This window comes from Aulonocara sp. 'chitande type north' Nkhata Bay, linkage group LG7 (assembly GCF_057382095.1).
Source record: "Aulonocara sp. 'chitande type north' Nkhata Bay isolate Kocher_YH1m ecotype deep benthic linkage group LG7, A_spYH_male_GT1.1, whole genome shotgun sequence".
In the NCBI taxonomy this organism is placed as follows: domain Eukaryota; kingdom Metazoa; phylum Chordata; class Actinopteri; order Cichliformes; family Cichlidae; genus Aulonocara; species Aulonocara sp. 'chitande type north' Nkhata Bay.
The window spans coordinates 36,761,418-36,781,040 of record NC_141350.1 but is presented as its reverse complement, the minus strand read 5'-3'; the positions used below and the strand labels follow the sequence as shown (position 1 = coordinate 36,781,040).

The window sequence follows — 19,623 nt, the reverse complement described above, 5'->3', positions numbered from 1 at the left end:
GATTTCACACATTTCCTGGAACCTGCTGATTTTCCTTTGGTGTAATTTCTGTCTATAGTCACCTCTCATTTCTTTAAATTTTGGAAATGGAAAATAGGTGCAGTGATTTATTGAACATTTAAACATTTATGGAATTTACTGACTTTGTATCATTCTAACAAGCCTGAACATCTAAATTTGGTATGACCACCTTTATTCTTCAGCATATCCTGAACTCTGTTAGGGAACCGTTCTTGTATTTCCTCTCCAGGAATAGTTCTCCATGCAACTTGAAGGACATTAAGTGCTCTTATGTGTTTTACATTTTTAATGGGACTTTTCCACATTCATTATTCCATTGATTTTGACAGTATACCCAACACCACTGGCTGAAATGCAGCCCCAAACCATGACAGCCTCCATCTGTAGACACTCACTGTTGTATCTCTGTGTACCTCCTCCACACAGACAGATCAACTGAAGGGCTAGATGTATCTCTCAGGCCCTGTGTCAGGTCTTTACTGGACATTTTCCTATTTTTAAGAATATGGCGTTCACATACTGTTCGTCTGTTGTAGATACTTTTTAGGTCTGCCACTTCTTCTTTTGTCCTTCACTCGTTCACTTTATTCAGACACACTGCACACAGCACTGAGATTTGCCAAATTTTGTCTAATAGCTCTTTAAGAACCTTGATGAAAAAGCATTGTGGTTATCTGTGGCATTTTTCATAGATTCAAATGATGAAACAGGAACAAATTCTACACATAACAGACAATTTAGCAAAGAACAAAATTTAAAATGTGATGATGCATTATTTTAACCCTCTCCTACAACATATTTTTAGCACTAAAACCTTAACTGGTCCCATTTTATTTTCTATTTTATTCTGCTTGCCTTCATGATTGACGTTGTCTTCTTCAGTAACAAAACTACAAATCCTCTTTTTTTTTTTTTAAGCCTCATGTTCTCATCTTTTTGTGTGTCAAACGTGTTGACCTTGGCTTTCTTACGGCTTATCTGCAGTATAAGCCTGCATCATCCTCTGCCCTGTTGTCACCCCAAGCCCCCTCCAGACAGCCACCCTACCGCCCACACACACTATCCTCCTACTGTAACCTTCAACCCGCTTGTGCTTGTGTCCTAATTCATCACTGATCCCTGCTGTTTGAGTGTACAGTATCTCCTGGCCTCTGAGGGATCAGGTCATAGAGTGTGGGACACCTCAGATCACCACATAGACTGATCTGATCAGGAAGTTGACATAATATAATGATCCTCCAGTGTGATATTGTCACATGCAATGTATTTACATTTGTGAATGTTTACTTTTTAAATATTATAGTGGCTTCATGGTGGTTTGCACATTTGCCTAACAAGCCAAGAAGCCCTGGTTTGATAATTTTTTTAAAGATTTATTTATCTTGGTTAATCATATCAGAAGTTTGAAAACTGAAAGTTTTATGGCTTCCCTCCAGGCAGTCACAAATATTTCATCAGATTTACCCAAAGTCTTTCTTCAGATCACCAAAACCCAAGTTTGACTTGAGTTAATTAATCAGTGTAATAAACAAAAATAAAAATCAGACTCTGTAATCATTGTTTGAAATTTGCTACATGCTCATGGATAAGCATTTACAGTATAGCTCAAAGGATAAGAAAGAGCTTCCCTGAAAGAAGACTTACAGAAAAATTGCGAGATATGCTAAATGAAGAAGCAACTGAGACCAAAACTAGACTATAACATTTTTAACCCTTTGTTTTGGGTCAAAATCTGCAAAATGAGGCATTCTTTTTGAAGTTTCCTCTTAAATTCCAGACATGATACAAAAGGTTGGAAAAAAAACTGCAGTGAAAATTTGTCCAACATTCTCCCTCTTTACATGCAGATGTAGATCCTTTAGCCAGTCAGCTATAGGGAGAAACGACAGAGAGAAGAGACAGAGCAGGTGAACAAAGATGGTAGGTGTGTGTAACAATGTCTAAACAGCATAGTTGCTTTCTAAATAAGGAATTGGTGATGACATCTCCATCTCTGCTTCCTGAGAACTGCATTAGAATATTGATGTATATTCTATGATAATTAAAAATCTGAAGAATATAGCTAGCTAGCTTAGTTTAGCATAAACACAGAACAAAGGGAAGCAGGAAGTTCTTGCATCTGTCTAAAAGTAACAAAATCTGCCTGTTGACATATGTATTAGTTTATGAACTTATCTATTGTTATTTAGGATATAAGGAATAGTAAAACACACTTCGTCTGTCTAACTGTGTTTATTTTGTGCCCCTTTACACCACTGAACATCACGCTTATTAGTACACAGTCATCATGTTGCATGCCCGTTTCTGTTTTTCTTATATACCATTTGACTGTACTGCATGTGCTAATTTCTCTGTAAGTGCTGTGAATCCAGCTCTGCAGAAAAAAAAGAAAAAAAACCCTCCTATTCACATGCTGATTGCACACACTGCCCCTCCCCAGGAAATGAAACTGTAGCAGTGGGTTTTCAGGGAGAATGGGGAGATTTATAGACAAGCATGGTACAATAAGTAGCAAAGTGAGCAAAGTGCGGAAGCTTGCTGGAGCTCCAGCGATTTATCGACCCCTGCAGAAATGAAGCCGTGTCCTGGGACATGAAACTGCTTCCATTGCTGACCATTTGAGCTGCTTTCACACACAACATCTACACTGTTGTTCTGCTGTTTGACAATAATGGATCAATGGGACTGGCTCATTGCGGATTTGTACAGGACACCTGCACTAACAGTTCCCATTACACCAGAAGAGTGTGGAATAAATTAGACATGATCACAAAGACATTGGGGTTCATTACAGTAATGTAATTCAGTGAGAAAGGAAGAAGAGCTGCAATGTGTAAGATGAGAACTCTGATTTATGAAAATTGTTAAGTAAGAAAAACAAAAAACCTAAGCAAAACAATGCTTTATCTGTGCTTAAAGAGATTTTTTACCTCTTGTGGTTTGACCATGGGATGTTTCAAATCAAATAACAAAAGCGACTATAATATTTAAAAGTTGAATCATCCAATTCGTCATTCACCTGCTAGGAATTAAAGTAAAAAAGCATTCAAATAAATAAAAAAGAAATACCTCAATGGTTAAAAGTAGGCAAAAACACATAAAGACACCAAATTCATTGGTTATACATGGCTACAATTACAAAAATACTGAATCTCTTTTAGTCTCTTTTCAAAGTACTTTTAAATGAGAAAAAATATAAATACAAAAAAACATATAGTATACGGTGCTTAACAAATTTATTAGAGCACCTCTTATTCAAATTAAAACAACAACACAGATATTTTAGAACTCTGGGAAAAATGTATTTAAAACCAAAACTTGCAGCAGTTACTGAACTGAATTTGTGTTTTTATACCCAAATTTGAGTCGGCACACTGAGAAGTCAAAAATGAATCAAGCATAACATAAAAGCATTAAGACTAATTTTTCTGTTCAGGGATGCAAAACTGTAAAAAAACAAAACAAACAAACATAAGTGCTTTAACAGTAACTTCATGGGTAACAACAATAATTATATTTTAGCTTTATAGATACATTTGGGTTAAAGAGGCTGCAGATACTGGTGGGTTAACCATTAAAGAAACATATGTTTTTTGTAATTACTTAAACTGTAAATTTAGTGCAGCTGTGACATAAATGTTACGTTGGGTGATGGTCTAATAAATTTGTAAATTTATATATATATATAAATTCTACATTTGATACATCTTTTCATCATATATATGTATGCTTAATAATGAATTTCTTCCAGGAGAAACATTGCATGCAGGGACCCCAGGTCTTACTGCTGTAAGGTTTCTTCTTCTATTTTCTTTTTGGATAACAACAAAAAAATGAAGTAAAATGAAAAACATCTGGACAGCTGTGATGAAGCTCATGACTCAGTGTGGATGGCCACTAACTAATGATTAGACTCCTGCAGATATGTGATGCATTCACAGGCAAAACTAAAATTAAAAATATATCTGCAAGCAAAAAACAAATCTTTAACATTTTCTAAACACAAATCATTCACCAGCTCCCATTAATGTGGTGTCCATTGCATTTTTACATTTTGGAGTAAAACAGTGAAATGAGGTGAATGATGCAAGAGTCAGTGACATGAAATTGTAATCATTTTCCAAAGGTAATGTGCTCCTCGAGTAACCATTTTCTATGAAGTCTGGAGACCAGTTGGTGCTGAATTGTTTCAGTCTTCCCCCTCTGAAACCTCTGTTTAACATGTAGCAGTTTTCTTCACCAGGGATGCGCTCCGAGGCTTCGCTTTATTTGCAATGAGATTAGTTTGAGCAGCTTGAGAAGGCGAGACAAAGACTGAAAGCAGGTGTCGCACTCCTAAAGCATGAAAGTTGGAAACCGTGCATGTAATCGAGCCCCCCCCCCCCTTCCCTTCTAGCACTGAATAGCCAAGAGACAGCTCATCAGAGGTGTACTGATGAAATTATGAACATAGTTCAATTGTACCTCGTTGCACCATTAAGAGAAATGAAAACAGCAGCACCGGACAGAGCTTGGCTCCGCAAAACAACACAGAGGTGATAGATACGAGTGCATATCTCCACAAACTACTATGTAATTAAATTTTGCCCTGCGGGACTCCATTAATAACTTATAATATAATGCACATTTCATTGGAGGGGGCCTTCAGATGTGGGTGTGTTATTGCACTCCGGAGAAAGCGCCCTGTGTGCTTCATAACAGTTAGCGAGAAGGTAACATAAATCAGATGAGGCAGTTTTTTGTGTTAGTAGTACTTGTAATTGTCTTTTGAAAATATGCGTTTTAATAAAGTTACAGCACTTAAGCATGGAACAGTTAGCAGAATAAATAAACCAAAGCGGCTCATGCAGTATTGTGCGTGTGTGTTAGTTGACCTTTGACTGTCTAGCTGAGCATTCATTACCCTGATGGCTGACATGTTCTAATTACACAAAGGCTAATTACTGGTGTCACACATACACACAGCTTTACAGAGACGCAGTCCACTTCAGTTGGCTTTTTAGGAGGGCATGGAACTGAGTCTCACTCTTCTGATCATATCATAGGATTAAACACAGTCAAAGGATTTCAAAGCTGTGCGCTAACGGAGAGGAGAGGGCTTTTGTGAGAGCTTTGAAGGTCTTGTCTTGTATCATCACTGAAGAGTCCACATCAGCTTCCAGCTCACTTCTCAGTCTTGACAGTGACATCTTTTTCATTTGCTGTCCCTTTTGTGCTCTACTCTGATTCCTAAATTCTCCCACATGAAAATAACCACCACTTTATTTGTTCATTTACGACGAGCTGAGAAATACTTGATCCCAGATTTGGGAAATGATGCAGCAGTTAGAGAATTAAAAAATTAAAAGTGAACTGAAAATGACTTAATAAATGTCAGTAGAGTTAACTGCTTTAATTCTACTCTCAGTGTTTTAAAAAAGGCAAACAGAGAAGTGAGGCTTATTGCCTCATAATTGTACAACAATACCTCATCACCACATATGAACGGCTTTAATGTTGAAAGAGGAATAACATGCGATTCACCTGAAACTAAAATGGGATACCTTGCAAGTGAAATCACTTACAGTGGCATAAAATGGAGGTCCAAGGTCCAATTCTGGTGCTCTGCTTTTTCTGGGAAACCAAAAAAGAAACCATGCTTTACTTTTCTAAAAGCTGTTATCATTGTATTAAAATAATAATAATAATTGTAGTATTTGTGTAAGCTGTAAAACAACGTGAGTGTTATGGATTTGGAGACTTTCATAAGGTTTACTGTTTGTCCTAGGGTATAGAGTGTGTGTAGTAATAATACACAAACTGTTTCTCTGCCATTTGTGTTTTGATGATTAGCACTGATCATGACCTCAGTGACTTTAATGGGTTTCGGTTGTGCACAGCATTAAGCTAATAGGCTATAATCTGCAGCAGTCACAATCTGCTCTTGGTAAAAAAGGATATTTAACAGCGTTGGTCGTTTGAGATCTACACTGATCATGCATTTGAGAGTAAAGTTGGCAGAAATCTTGGAGATAAAGATATGCTGTTTATTGATTTAGTTGATTAATCTTCCACTTCTATGCTCTGCTACTCCTTTGGAGGATTGTTTGTTGACAGTGTTTGCAGGAAAGGGAAATTTCAGCATAGGATCAGTTGATTCGTGTAAGCAGTGAAGGTTGCATTCAGGTTGGTCATTTTTTGTATTTCATAGTCAGTCCCTTACATTGCCCCTGAGGGTCCTTGACAAGCTGTCCAAAAACCCTGTGAGAGGATATATGAGCCACCTGCCTAGCCATCTGAAGAAAAAATAGTGTATTCCTTCCTGAATTCCTGAGAAGGTTGGCTGGTGGAAGATGGCAGATTTTTTTTCTTTTTTTATCAGCCAGTAGCAGTATGTTGATGTGTTTTGACAATGTTGTTTGTGACTGATGGGGTCCTCTGTTGAATAGATTCTGCCCCTGTGCTGTTGAAATGATGGAGCAAAGAGTGGCAACCTGACAGATGTAACATGACGTTTCTGACTAGTTATTTTTCTACCTGGAACACTGAGCTGTTGCAGTGATAAAGCATTTTGTACTCTGTCTCACTCTCTGTTTTTTGTTTGTTTGTTTTTGTGTGTCTGCATATGTGTGTGTGCGTGTGTGCCAGACCTTTTCCATCGGAGGATACTGCTGAGAATGAGGATGATGTGTACCGGAGCCTGGAGGAGTTGGCAGAGTAAGTCTTCTTTTCACCACAAACTGTTTTTCATCACCTAGGGGGACTTTGTGTTATTTCTCCGAAGACTTTTCCTAACCCTAAATGTACCCATGAACACCATATATCCTAGCAAACGCTAACTCAGTCGAGGGTGTCCTACATAAAGAGTAGGACATGGACAACCAGGGGGAAATGTAGACTGAAACTGAGTTCTGTAATTTAGATTTTTGTGGCAAAGATTAACACAAAAGACTGATGCACTTAAATGTTGACCCTTTTTAATTGCTAATCATTGATTATAAAGTTGGATGTGGGAGGTGAAATGTTTCGCACTTATGAAATGGCCACAGTGCCAAAGGTTTTACCCTGGGCCCACAAGTTTTGCATATTTATATGCACATTCAAGGTTCAAGGTTCTTTATTTGTCACATGCATAGTTATACAAGTATAACACACAGTGAAATGTAGCCTGACACGCTCCTCGACATGTGCAAAAAAATTGGGGGGGGGGGTGTAGAGGAAGAACATTATTCATATATATATATATATGCGTGTGTAGTATATATATATATATATATATATATATATATATATATATATATATATATATATATATATATATATATATATGTGTAGTATATATATATATATATATGCGTGTGTAGTATATACAGTGGGGCAAAAAAGTATTTAGTCAGCCACCGATTGTGCAAGTTCCCCCACCTAAAATGATGACAGAGGTCAGTAATTTGCACCAGAGGTACACTTCAACTGTGAGAGACAGAATGTGAAAAAAAAATCCATGAATCCACATGGTAGGATTTGTAAAGAATTTATTCATAAATCAGGGTGGAAAATAAGTATTTGGTCAATAACAAAAATACAACTCAATACTTTGTAACATAACCTTTGTTGGCAATAACAGAGGTCAAACGTTTACTATAGGTCTTTACCAGGTTTGCACACACAGTAGCTGGTATTTTGGCCCATTCCTCCATGCAGATCTTCTCGAGAGCAGTGATGTTTTGGGGCTGTCGCCGAGCAACACGGACTTTCAACTCCCGCCACAGATTTTCTATGGGGTTGAGGTCTGGAGACTGGCTAGGCCACTCCAGGACTTTCAAATGCTTCTTACGGAGCCACTCCTTTGTTGCCCGGGCGGTGTGTTTTGGATCATTGTCATGTTGGAAGACCCAGCCTCGTTTCATCTTCAAAGTTCTCACTGATGGAAGGAGGTTTTGGCTCAAACTCTCACAATACATGGCCCCATTCATTCTGTCCTTAACACGGATCAGTCGTCCTGTCCCCTTGGCAGAAAAACAGCCCCATAGCATGATGTTTCCACCCCCATGCTTCACAGTAGGTATGGTGTTCTTGGGATGCAACTCAGTATTCTTCTTCCTCCAAACACGACGAGTTGAGTTTATACCAAAAAGTTCTACTTTGGTTTCATCTGACCACATGACATTCTCCCAGTCCTCTGCTGTATCATCCATGTGCTCTCTGGCAAACTTCAGACGGGCCTGGACATGCACTGGCTTCAGCAGCGGAACACGTCTGGCACTGCGGGATTTGATTCCCTGCCGTTGTAGTGTGTTACTGATGGTGACCTTTGTTACTTTGGTCCCAGCTCTCTGCAGGTCATTCACCAGGTCCCCCCGTGTGGTTCTGGGATCTTTGCTCACCGTTCTCATGATCATTTTGACCCCACGGGATGAGATCTTGCGTGGAGCCCCAGATCGAGGGAGATTATCAGTGGTCTTGTATGTCTTCCATTTTCTGATGATTGCTCCCACAGTTGATTTTTTCACACCAAGCTGCTTGCCTATTGTAGATTCACTCTTCCCAGTCTGGTGCAGGTCTACAATACTTTTCCTGGTGTCCTTCGAAAGCTCTTTGGTCTTGGCCATGGCGGAGTTTGGAGTCTGACTGTTTGAGGCTGTGGACAGGTGTCTTTTATACAGATGATGAGTTCAAACAGGTGCCATTCATACAGGTAACGAGTGGGGGACAGAAAAGCTTCTTACAGAAGACGTTACAGGTCTGTGAGAGCCAGAGATTTTCCTTGTTTGAGGTGACCAAATACTTATTTTCCACCCTAATTTACAAATAAATTCTTTACAAATCCTACCATGTGGATTCATGGATTTTTTTTTCACATTCTGTCTCTCACAGTTGAAGTGTACCTCTGGTGCAAATTACTGACCTCTGTCATCATTTTAAGTGGGGGAACTTGCACAATCGGTGGCTGACTAAATACTTTTTTGCCCCACTGTATGTGTGTGTAGTATATATATGTGTATAGTATATATATATATATATATATATATATATATATATATATATATATATATATATATATATATATATATATATATATATATATATATACTACACATATATATATATATATATATATATATATATATATATATATATATATATATATATATATATATATATATATATATATATATATATATATATATGTAGTATATACGTTGGGTGAATGTGCAGTAGTAGCAGCAAGCAGGTGAATTCTGTACATTAATATGAATAGACATCTGACTATTTTACAGGATTATATATATTTGTATAGCGATGCCAGGTTCTTTAAAAAATTGTAGGCATTGTTTCAAAATATTCAGATTTATAAAGTTATAAAGTATAAAGTTTTTTCATTATAATTTTATGTTGCAACAGATAAGTAATATACAAACAACAGCTTTTTCTGCATCTACTAAAGTATGAGTGATATACAGCATATGGTTGTTTTTCATTTGTTCTTTACCCCCATTTTTATGTATAGTTTTACATTGTTTTTTCTAATCTGAATAGGCTCACATGAACCACCGGTTATATAAAAAAAAAGGATCTGACTATGTAACAGTTCTCTACCTGTCGGTTGTGACGCACCTCGCGAAGTTTAAAAGTGAACTGTGATTGTCACTTCTGCCAATTTCCTCTAACTGCTTAATTACACACGCATAGAGCCTTCTGTCACTCTTCCTGTTGCCACAGTAACACCAACATCACTCCAGGTTTAGCTGCCTCTATACCTCCTTCAGTAACGGGTTGCCTGGTTTGGTGCATATTAGGTGGGTTGTTGGGTTTTTCTGTCTGTGAAAGATGCGCTCAGAGTTGGCAGCGATGACAGCAGCCGCTTGACTCGGATTAATGGAAAATAATTAGTTAAAGGCTTTGAGAATGGTGTCATTTATCACAGATAGATAGGAGGGAGGAGAGCGAGTTATAGAAAGGTGAGCATGCGAGCTATAGATATATGCCCGCTGAATACATAATCATCCTTTAGCATCTTCTCATGCACCAGAAGAGCAGGGCTAGCCAAAAAGGCTAGTAATGGATTTAATTCCAGATATGAAGCCCTGAAAACTTGGAACATGGGCTTTTACCATGGAACATAAACTAAAGGGAAAAAAAAGAAAAGAAAAAGAGCATAGTGAGAGGCTGCTTTCCTTTTTTTGTTTTCCATTTATTTAGAGAAGGGGTTTTCAAGTAGTGAGACACAGAGGGAGAGCCAAGGTGCACAGATATGGCGTGAGGTGAAAAGGACAGCGTGGATGCAGGCTTTCTAAAAATAACACAGTGTGCTCGCAGATTGGCACACAAATTGTACTCCTTATCTAGTACAGAGCAAAGAACAATGGCAGAGATAAAAGAAAAAAAAAAGAAAAAAGAAAAAGTTGGATTACAAATGACAGCCAACAAAGTGCAACAGCTTGCAGCAGGAAAAGAGACCATTATGCATGGCAGCAGCTATTTCTAACACCTAACATTATCATTAGGATCCCTGCAAATCTAATTGCAAATCAATAATTGGGTATGATTTTTGTGAACAGTAAATTTTATATATCAATAAACATTTATTTAAATAGAAAACAGCAGGAAAAACTCCGTCAGACTGTCTGAACTGTTATATTGAGCCTGTCTTTTTTCAGTTTATCCACTTTGTGGGCTTGCCTCCCTCCAATCTCTGTATTCATGGTGTGTAGCGTGAGCGAGGTTGGTGCGTTTCTCTCTGCACATTCTTCTTTATAAACTTCAATTCTGTGTGTGGGAGGACAACTTATAAATCATGTTTGGAGCCTACCTAAGAACTCCTGAGGTTAATCAGGATACCGCATGATTTTTAACCAGAGAATTTGAAAACTTGTGGAGTAATGCCATGAAACCCATGAAACAATTTTTTTTGTGTGTGTATAATAAAAAAAAAATTCAATCTTATTCAATGCTCCCTGTGTTTACCGTGGTTCTAAATACACCTGAAAAATGACAGTGGTGTGCACTGTCCAGGTTGCTGAAATTACTGCTGAAAGATGCGCTGGTTTTAGTCAGTGTGTACCTCAGTAGCAACAATAGCCCAGCACAGCAAACAGTCACAGGCGTTCCATTATGACACTTATCGACTGCACTAGTGTCTTGCCTCTAACTTTTAACCTCCAAAATGTCCTTTCTCCACTGATGGGTTTTAGCCTCTGTAACCATGGCAGCAGGTTGAGTTAATCTTTTCTTTTTCCTGAAATGGTCAGTGGTGTTGTAACACTTTGCTCTTTGTGTAACCTGTAGGTCCAGAGGGCTGGGTCTTATTAAATTAATCATGCTGCTCTCTAGTGCAGCTGCTCTTGACCTTTTCCACTGAACATCTATGCATTTAGTTTCACCAATGGACACAAGCATAATTGATTCATCAGCATGTCCTTCACTTAATACAGTTGGACACAGTAGCACATAGGCCACGCTAGCAATAACCCTGCTCTCAGAGGCTTATTAATTAGTCTGAAATATTGATGCGCACGTAATTTACGACGGGTGCGTGACTGAACTGCGAGAGTGAGAGAGAGGACAGCGATAATCCTCCCGCAGTAATAATTTTTATGGATGTAAAACTATTCTGTGCAACAAGCATCCCAGTGGAGGAAAATAGTGCAATGGCAGGACATATGGTGTCATAAAAACAACAGCATGTAGGAAATAATACTGCAATATTGTCACCAAAAATATTAAGTGTGGAAAAGAAAAGCTGTGTGGGAAAAGTAAAACAGAAATAATACAGCAAACAATAGAAATCAATAGAACTGCATCATTAAGTTTGGTGGGTGCTAACCGCGTTTGACCGATGTCTGTAAAAATGGATTTTGACTTGAGTTTTAAAAACTGACATTATGTCGGCTGAGATGAAACGGCTGCTCTGGCCGCTCATGTGGGAATGAAATCAACCTTTTATGACTTGGTGAAGTTCAGCGATTGTGTTTAATGTTTTTTTCCTAATTCACAATTGTCAAAGCTTTTGCAGGTGATCGAGTCTCTCCTGAACGCAGTGAGCATGAAAAAGAGCTCGTGTCTGCTTGGCTGAAGTTGTTTTTACTCATGAATTGCAGACGTCGTCACGTCACAGCGGTCAAGTTACCCTTTTTTACACATAACACACAAGGAGAGAGAGAGCTCACATCAGGCACATTATCACCCCCGCAAATACTGCTTGATGGGCGCTGCTGGAGTAGAGTGAGGCGGCAAGACATGTGATGCCCACTTCTCGATTACCTGAAAATTGCATGTGTCATTTTAGGCATGTGACGGTTTGTCGCAAGAAGATTTCCATAATTACAATATTATGGCGGAAGAATGTCAAATGATACTTTAAGCAGTCATTATGGGCTAACCCAGAAATGTTCAGTGCAAATGAATGGAATGGAGATTCCCTGATAGGTGCACTTATGGTTTATTTGTATATGATGATTTGGCATTCTGCTGGACTGTATCTGTTTCCACAAGTATACTGTATGACTCAGATAGAGGTCAGCCTTCATCCTAATTGAGGTCTCACAGGTTAATATGTTAAACTTTGTGCCTCTCCCCTCTGGCCTTCTCAAGTCAAGTCCTCACATCGTTTAGCTGAGAGTTCTTCCCATCTGGAATGACTCCATCCTGGAATTGACAAACCATGAAATCAGGGTGGATCGGGCACAGTCGCCAAGGGACTCTTGCTCTGCGAAAGGAACACATAGATTTCCATTCCGAAGCATGCACTGTCACAAACCTTTTGTGTCACTCTTTTGCATTTTATTTTGCTCCATTAATCCCTCAGGCAGGTTGACATGAAAAGTCAATAACATGAAGTGAGCTCAGTTAAGGTTTGTTTTTTTTTCTTTCTTTTTCTTAATGCAAGGTATTAAGTAGCATCATGCCCCTAAATGACTGGTATTACATAGTAATAGTATTTATCATCTTTTAATCTTTACAATCAAGGAGAGAAACTGTGCTATTAATGATGTCATATGCATTGCTGCCTTTTTGGAAATAGTACAGTATTGATTCCTCTAAGGTTATCAGAATCTGTGCCCGAGGGTGTTGATATCAGGTGCTTTCCCAGTTTTTTCCATCAAACTAATGTTTTATATATAGCCAAGATTTCTTTCTATACATTTCCAAAGTATATTAGTGTCCCCATGATGCAGTATTTTATGCAGTGTAGTGAAACCTTCCCTGCTCATGTGCACATTATCAAAATGCGGTGAATGTACTACAGCGAGGCACATTTGTGGCCCTAAACCTTAAGGAAAGCTCCAGGTTCCATTTATAGTACCTTGCCCCAATATCTTTGCTCTCCTCTGTGGTATATGTGCCAATCCCACAGGGTTTTTTTTCCCACATCCCAGTGAGCTAAACTACTGCCCCATTTATTCTGATTTTGAACTGCACAAATGCAGTTTAGTAGCTACAGTGTGGAGGGTCAGAGCTGGAGCAGAATATTGAAGCAGTAACAAAGAAAAACAACTTTTGAAATTTAAATAAAAATACACAAAGCAGCCAAGCCTTCAGAGACATGTGCTCAGTAGCTCAGATATGATGAGTCACATTCTACTACCCCCATGTTAACTCTATGTCATTGAAGGCCGGAAGCACATTACAGCAGGCCAATTGCATGCAAGCACACTAGACAGCCTTTAGCCTGTCACTGTGTAATCAGAGAGAAAATCACACCCAATTTGTTAGTCCTTAGGTCCTCTACTTCCATTCCTTAATCATTCACTGTGATGGTTACACATGTGCACATGCACATAAATGCAATTTTTATTAGTATAAAGAAATAAGCTGTATAATTCTCATGTGACTTACTAAACTGGATAGAAAGATCTTACTGTTTTCTTGCTCTCTCCCTTTCTAACAGTGTGTGTACACACACACATACCCACAGTGTATACACACACAGATTTGATTGACTACACATACTATGTTGAACAGCCACATCATTAAAACCATCTGCTGGGTGGGTATATTGCTTATATTGGACCAGAACAGCACAGACGGTCCCACCTGGACGTTTGCAGCCAATGCTTCACGTCTTGCGTCTTGTCAGGCAGGACCTCTGTGGCTCAGGATTGTACCCCCCAGTCCTCTCAATTGCATTAAGATTTGCAGAGATTGGAGGCTGGATCAATGCCTTGGGCTGTTTCGTTGTGTTCCTCAAGCAGTTCTGAGGAGGTATTTGTGGTGTCCTGTGCTAGTAAAACCTTTATAGCAGCATCCTCCCCCAGGGGATGTGCTTGTTCTTGAACAATGTCAGTGGGTGGTGCATTTCAAAAGGAAAATACATACAAATTCCAGGACCCAAAATTTCCCAGCAGAAAAATGCTCAGCAGTGTGGTAATGATTGCTATTTACTTTACTTGTTACTTGCTTTAACATTAATGATATGACAACGGTTGTAAAACACCTCCTTTCCAATGTTGTCTCAATGCTATTTTGCAACAATCTGTTATAATCAACAAGGAAAATATCATAATGAATATTGGTTGTCTAAATGCAAGCAAGATAAAATATTGTATATCTGTTGGCATATAAGTAAAACACATATTAGTAAAACTTGGCATGATGTTTTGAATATGGATCGAAATAAGAAATAGGAAAAGTTTGGCTTTCATAATCAGTTACGCATCTGGTTCATCAGTATAATGCAGTAATTACTCATTAATCATTAATAAGAACATGCATACATTTTGAACTTGCTTGCTAAAAAAGATCAGTGACAAACTGAATAACTAAGAGAGATGAAGAAGCTAACAGATGTTAACAAATGTTCCAGTGAGCCAAGCTTTCTCTAATAGATAAAAACGAACTAGATATTACAAACTTCCTATTCGATCTCTTAACAGGCAACATTCATGTCACTGCACTAAACCTCCCTCATATAAAGCTCTGTCTGAGGAATTAAACAAAAAAATATGTGAATTACCTGCTTTCCAAAGAGCCTTTCTGTCATGGTGCTCATCTGTGTCTGCGGAGAGTGCTGTAGTCTCAAAGTTCAGAGAGGAGATACTGAAGGGACAGCATCAGGTGGCCATTGTCCTCCCACGCAGCCTTCTCAGTATTCAACATGAGACACTTTTACTTAATGAAGAAAGATGGAGCGCAGTGCTGATAGTGAACCAAGTCACCTCAATTAAAACTTCAAACGCACCTGAGCACCAGCATTACGGTAAAGCTGCATATTTGATTGAGGGCATTTCTCTCACTTCGCTTTTTTTTCCCTCCCCTGACAGCAGTGAAAGCAGGGATGCCACTGCCTTGATGGCACGTGTAGAAGGTCACATCACAGTGGATGGAATCCACCAACCTACAAACAAGATTTCTTTTTTTTCTTTTTTTCTTTTTTTTTTTGTAGACCTGTGCTACAAAATCTTGTTTTCAAATATGCATGAATTGATAAATCTTATGAAAGCTCAACAAAATAACCAATTTCAGTGATCTTAAAGGGGAATTAGGATTTTGTGGTCTGGATCTGGTTGTTTTGGTATAACGGCAGCTGGGTTATGGCCCCCATTAGCCAGACTGCAGTGAGGTTTGTGCTTCAAGAATGCACAAACAGGCAGGTTTATGTGCTAGGGATCACATGCACATCCACTTGGAGGATGCAGCATTCATCCAAGAAGAGCAAACCCTCTTCTTTCTTGTTCTCACTCAGAGAGGTCAGAGTACAAAACAGCATCCCCTGAGCTGGTGTTCTGCTCAAGGACATTCAAAAAGAGCGGATGCTCGCTGAGCCTCAACCTTAGGCGTCCTTTTCCCGAAGATTTCAGGGCAGCGAATGTTGGGAACTATAACAAAAGATGGAGGTGGATGGTACATTTGTGTGTCTTGGTTGTCAACCCTCACAGAAACTGGAGTTCAGCACAGAGCGTGGAAGCAATTAAGATCATTTTTTTTCCTTTAGTGACTAAATTTGCATCCCTTTTGGGAGTCAGACCACCATTAAAGTTAATAACACAGACATATTTTTAGATGCATATGATATTTCCCATGTTCACCATGAATAAATGTCCATATATTTGTTTAGAAATCACGATCAAAGCACCCTTCAGAACCAAGTACAGTAATTAACAGCTTATTCATCATGCTCTAAACTAATTATAAAAGAAAGGGCTTCATCACTGAAGTTGGCTGAATCTATGGCAACTTATTGTAATACAAGAACATTACGCTCCCTGTGTCTGAATACAGCCTAGGTAAATGGAATTTTGTTTAAACAAGCGAGCAAGTTCAAACAGTTGCCCTCTGTTATTTAGCAGGCAACTCTCTTTATTTATTTACAGTATTTAATCATTTATTTCCCTTTTGCGACTTAAAGCTCCCTTCTTATTAACTGCATCGAGATGGGCCCTTTGCCAAAGTGTTTTCCTGCTGCGGGATCCCTGCCGCCTCAATAAGTTTCCCAAACAATAATTGCATATACGGAGCAGGGGGAGACACAGTTTTGGCTCACAGAGCATGAGAATCTTTCCCAGGAGATCCTCCTCTCCACAGTAACTGTCGGTGCTCTGCTGGCTGCTTGCCTAATTAAAGGTCAGTGAGCTAGCTGGGTGCCAAAACAACATAAATACATTAAAGAGAGATGCCACTTCATAACTTATTGGAGCTTTGTGAACACCAGGTTCTGTGTTCCCTTGCCTAGATCACTAGTATCCTTCAGGCAGGGCTTGTTAAGGATAACAAGCTAGTTCACCTGGTCTGTGCACTCAAAGAAGTTTGACGTGGAGGTGTGAGAAAAGACCGTTTATCATTTGGTTTTGAAGGTTGGCGGTTAGATGGACTTGTTCATCTAAAGTGCATGTGTTTTCCCCCAGTGAACATGACTTGGGTGAGGATGACATCTATGACTGTGTGCCATGCGAGGATGATGGGGACGACATCTATGAGGACATCATTAAAGTGGAAGTACGACAACCCATGGTGAGAACTCCTGTTTGATCATTAAGGACTTGTTTTCTTTTCACAATTACTGATTGCGTTTTTTTGTTGTTGTTTTTTAATATACTGTACAAATGTGCTACGTGACGGTCTATGACTAAATCACTGCAACTCTCCCCACTCTTTGGAAGAATTTTCTTTTGCATGATTTCATTTTACCATAACGAATTGCATTACAGGAATGCAATGAACTAATAGTGCCAGAGGAAACACCCCCACTCACTTTTAACTAGCTTTAGATTATTTCTGTGGTCGGCCTTGTCATTGTCGTACGGTATCTGCATGACATCGTGTCTCTAAACTCAACTGTAGCAGATGTCTCTTTCATAATCAGTGACAAATCTTTACTTCTGACTTGCTCTGCTTTTCTCATGCTGCAGATCAGATACATGCAGGTGAGTGCCACTGTGCTTGTGACTCACAACACCCTGTCAGCAAATTCCCTCCACCACCTTATTTAAAACCAACTCCTAGCATCCCAAGAGAAAGATCTGCCAATTAAGTTACTGACCGTTGGACCGATGGTGAACGATACCCCATCTGGTTCAGTCTGACTCAGAGCTAGTGACTTCAGCTCTGTGACTGCAGTGCTGACTTCAGCTAGCATCGCCAGCTGCCACACTAAAGCAAATAAACAATATGCTGCTGGCTTTGAACCCTACTTCTCGGATTGGTTGATCCTGTGCTGGCCTAAGGCCTGGACTTGTATTTTTGCATTGTTAGTGCCAGTTTTCGTATTACCAGCACTGGTTATCAACAGCCAGATCTACTCCAGATGGCTTAGCTATTAATTCCTCAGGGTGCTCATAATCATACTACAACATGTGTGTGGGTGTGTTTCGCCATGATCAACAGGGTTTCTCACTTACAGTATACTGTTCTTTCAACAAAGCATGCACATACATACACATCTGAAGATGGAGACATCAGGCCCTCTGTAGAAGTTTGACTCTTTTTCACATCTTAACCTGGCTCCATCACAGCATGCCTGCTTGCATTGTTTTGCCTTGACAACGTTGGATTCATGTACATTTCTTTACACATGTCTTCTTAAACCAGCTAACCCACACATACAGTGACGCTCAAACGCTCATTATTTTGCATCCTTCTGTCATAGCCAGTGTCATCACCATCTCTAGCCATGGCACCAGCTATGCTAAATATTTAGAAATTTATCTTTGACATAATCAGATACATTAAAAAAAATCATTCCCAGAAGGATGATTCTGTTCATCTGGATGTATAGCCTTCAGTGGGAGAAACGTTTCATCACGCATCCAGTCTCAGCTGACTGCAGGTTTCCCCAACCCTATGAACAATAGTTACATAACCACTGTTTGTAAAGTTGAGGAAACCTGTGGGGAAAACTCTGTTCAGCTGCCTGCAGTTGAACAGAATCACTTCTCTGGATTATCGAGCATGTATCAAAACATGTCTAATTTTACATTTATTTCTGCTTGTTTTAACAGAAAAACAACAATAATTGGGGGTTAGATTTTTATTTTTTTTTTGGGGGGGGGGGTTAGATTTGTTCCTACTGTCTCAGCTTTTAAAAAATTTCTTAAGTGTGGAAAAATCATAGGCTACATAAAAAAAAGATGTTGATGATGAAGGGTGGATCATCCTGGCAAAGGAAAGCACAGCTGACTATAAGTTGTGTAAACTGTCAGATGAAGTCTAAATTCATTTTGTCAGTATTTTATTGTGTTTGCAGAGTAAAGGAGTTTACATGCAAATTGACTAAAAGTGACTGTATTGGAAGACTGCACTGCATTATCTCTTGCTGATAACGCAAGTCGACGGCCTTGATGGATTACACGACACAAACACTTTGTCATAAGTCTGCTTTTCATACAGTTGGGAATTCATAAAAACAACAGTCAGCTCTTATAGCAGTAGTGTTATACAAAAATTTCTAAAAAAAAAATTTCAAGTACAGGTTGAAATAAAGTGTTGCAGAATTTGATGGAAACATCAAAGCATTGTGTGGTCCTTTAAATTGCAAACTAGTGATGCTGACCCTGTTATTTTAGCCTTTAATGTATTCTTAGTAACATATAAAAAAATAATCACTGAAACAATTAGCAGTATATAACTGTTCAAAGTGATCGTCGTCACTGATTATTTTATCTGATTCTCACTGCAGAAAATGGGTATGACAGAAGATGACAAGAGAAACTGCTGCTTAGTGGAGATTCAGGAAACTGAAGCAAAGTACTACAAGACTTTAGAGGACATTGAGAAGGTGAGTTTACAAATACAGCTCTATTTGAGTTTCTGATAAGCGTGCATTTTCCCTTTGGCACAACCATGCAATGCTTGAATTTTCCTTTGTCACTTCTTTGTTGGTGGTTCAGACCTTTGGGCCAGGTCACAGCATGGAAATGTCATATATATTTGAACACAAGTGTCATGGACGTAGATCAATATGATTATTATTATCTCAGCTTTCAAGGATGACGCTGATCCCTAAGCCTTTAAGTACACATCACATATGAGAGAACATACTCTATGTGTGTCGGGGAAAAATAAATATTTCTGAAATAATTAATCATAAAATTTGTTTATATGCATGCTTCTCCACCCACCTTAAAGGTGTTTTATTCTTTGTGTGTTGAAGTTTATCACAGGTGATTGTTCTTACTCCACACAGTATTT

The 19,623-nt window shown here is 38.8% G+C and overlaps 1 protein-coding gene across 12 annotated transcripts in view; it reads left to right on the top strand.

Moving 5' to 3' along the window:
- The window catches only part of vav2 (vav guanine nucleotide exchange factor 2), a 194,088-nt gene that overhangs the window by 134,256 nt on the left and 40,209 nt on the right, over positions 1–19,623 (top strand). For 7 of the 12 annotated variants that reach the window (XM_086300242.1, XM_086300250.1, XM_086300246.1 and 4 more), the window contains exons 4-7: positions 6,649–6,717; positions 16,842–16,947; positions 17,346–17,360; positions 19,112–19,210. In XM_086300242.1, coding sequence (XP_086156368.1) covers positions 6,649–6,717; positions 16,842–16,947; positions 17,346–17,360; positions 19,112–19,210 — 289 coding nt within the window. The remainder of the gene's footprint in view (positions 1–6,648; positions 6,718–16,841; positions 16,948–17,345; positions 17,361–19,111; positions 19,211–19,623) is intronic. The other 5 variants (XM_086300244.1, XM_086300251.1, XM_086300243.1 and 2 more) reach the window with 1 other exon arrangement.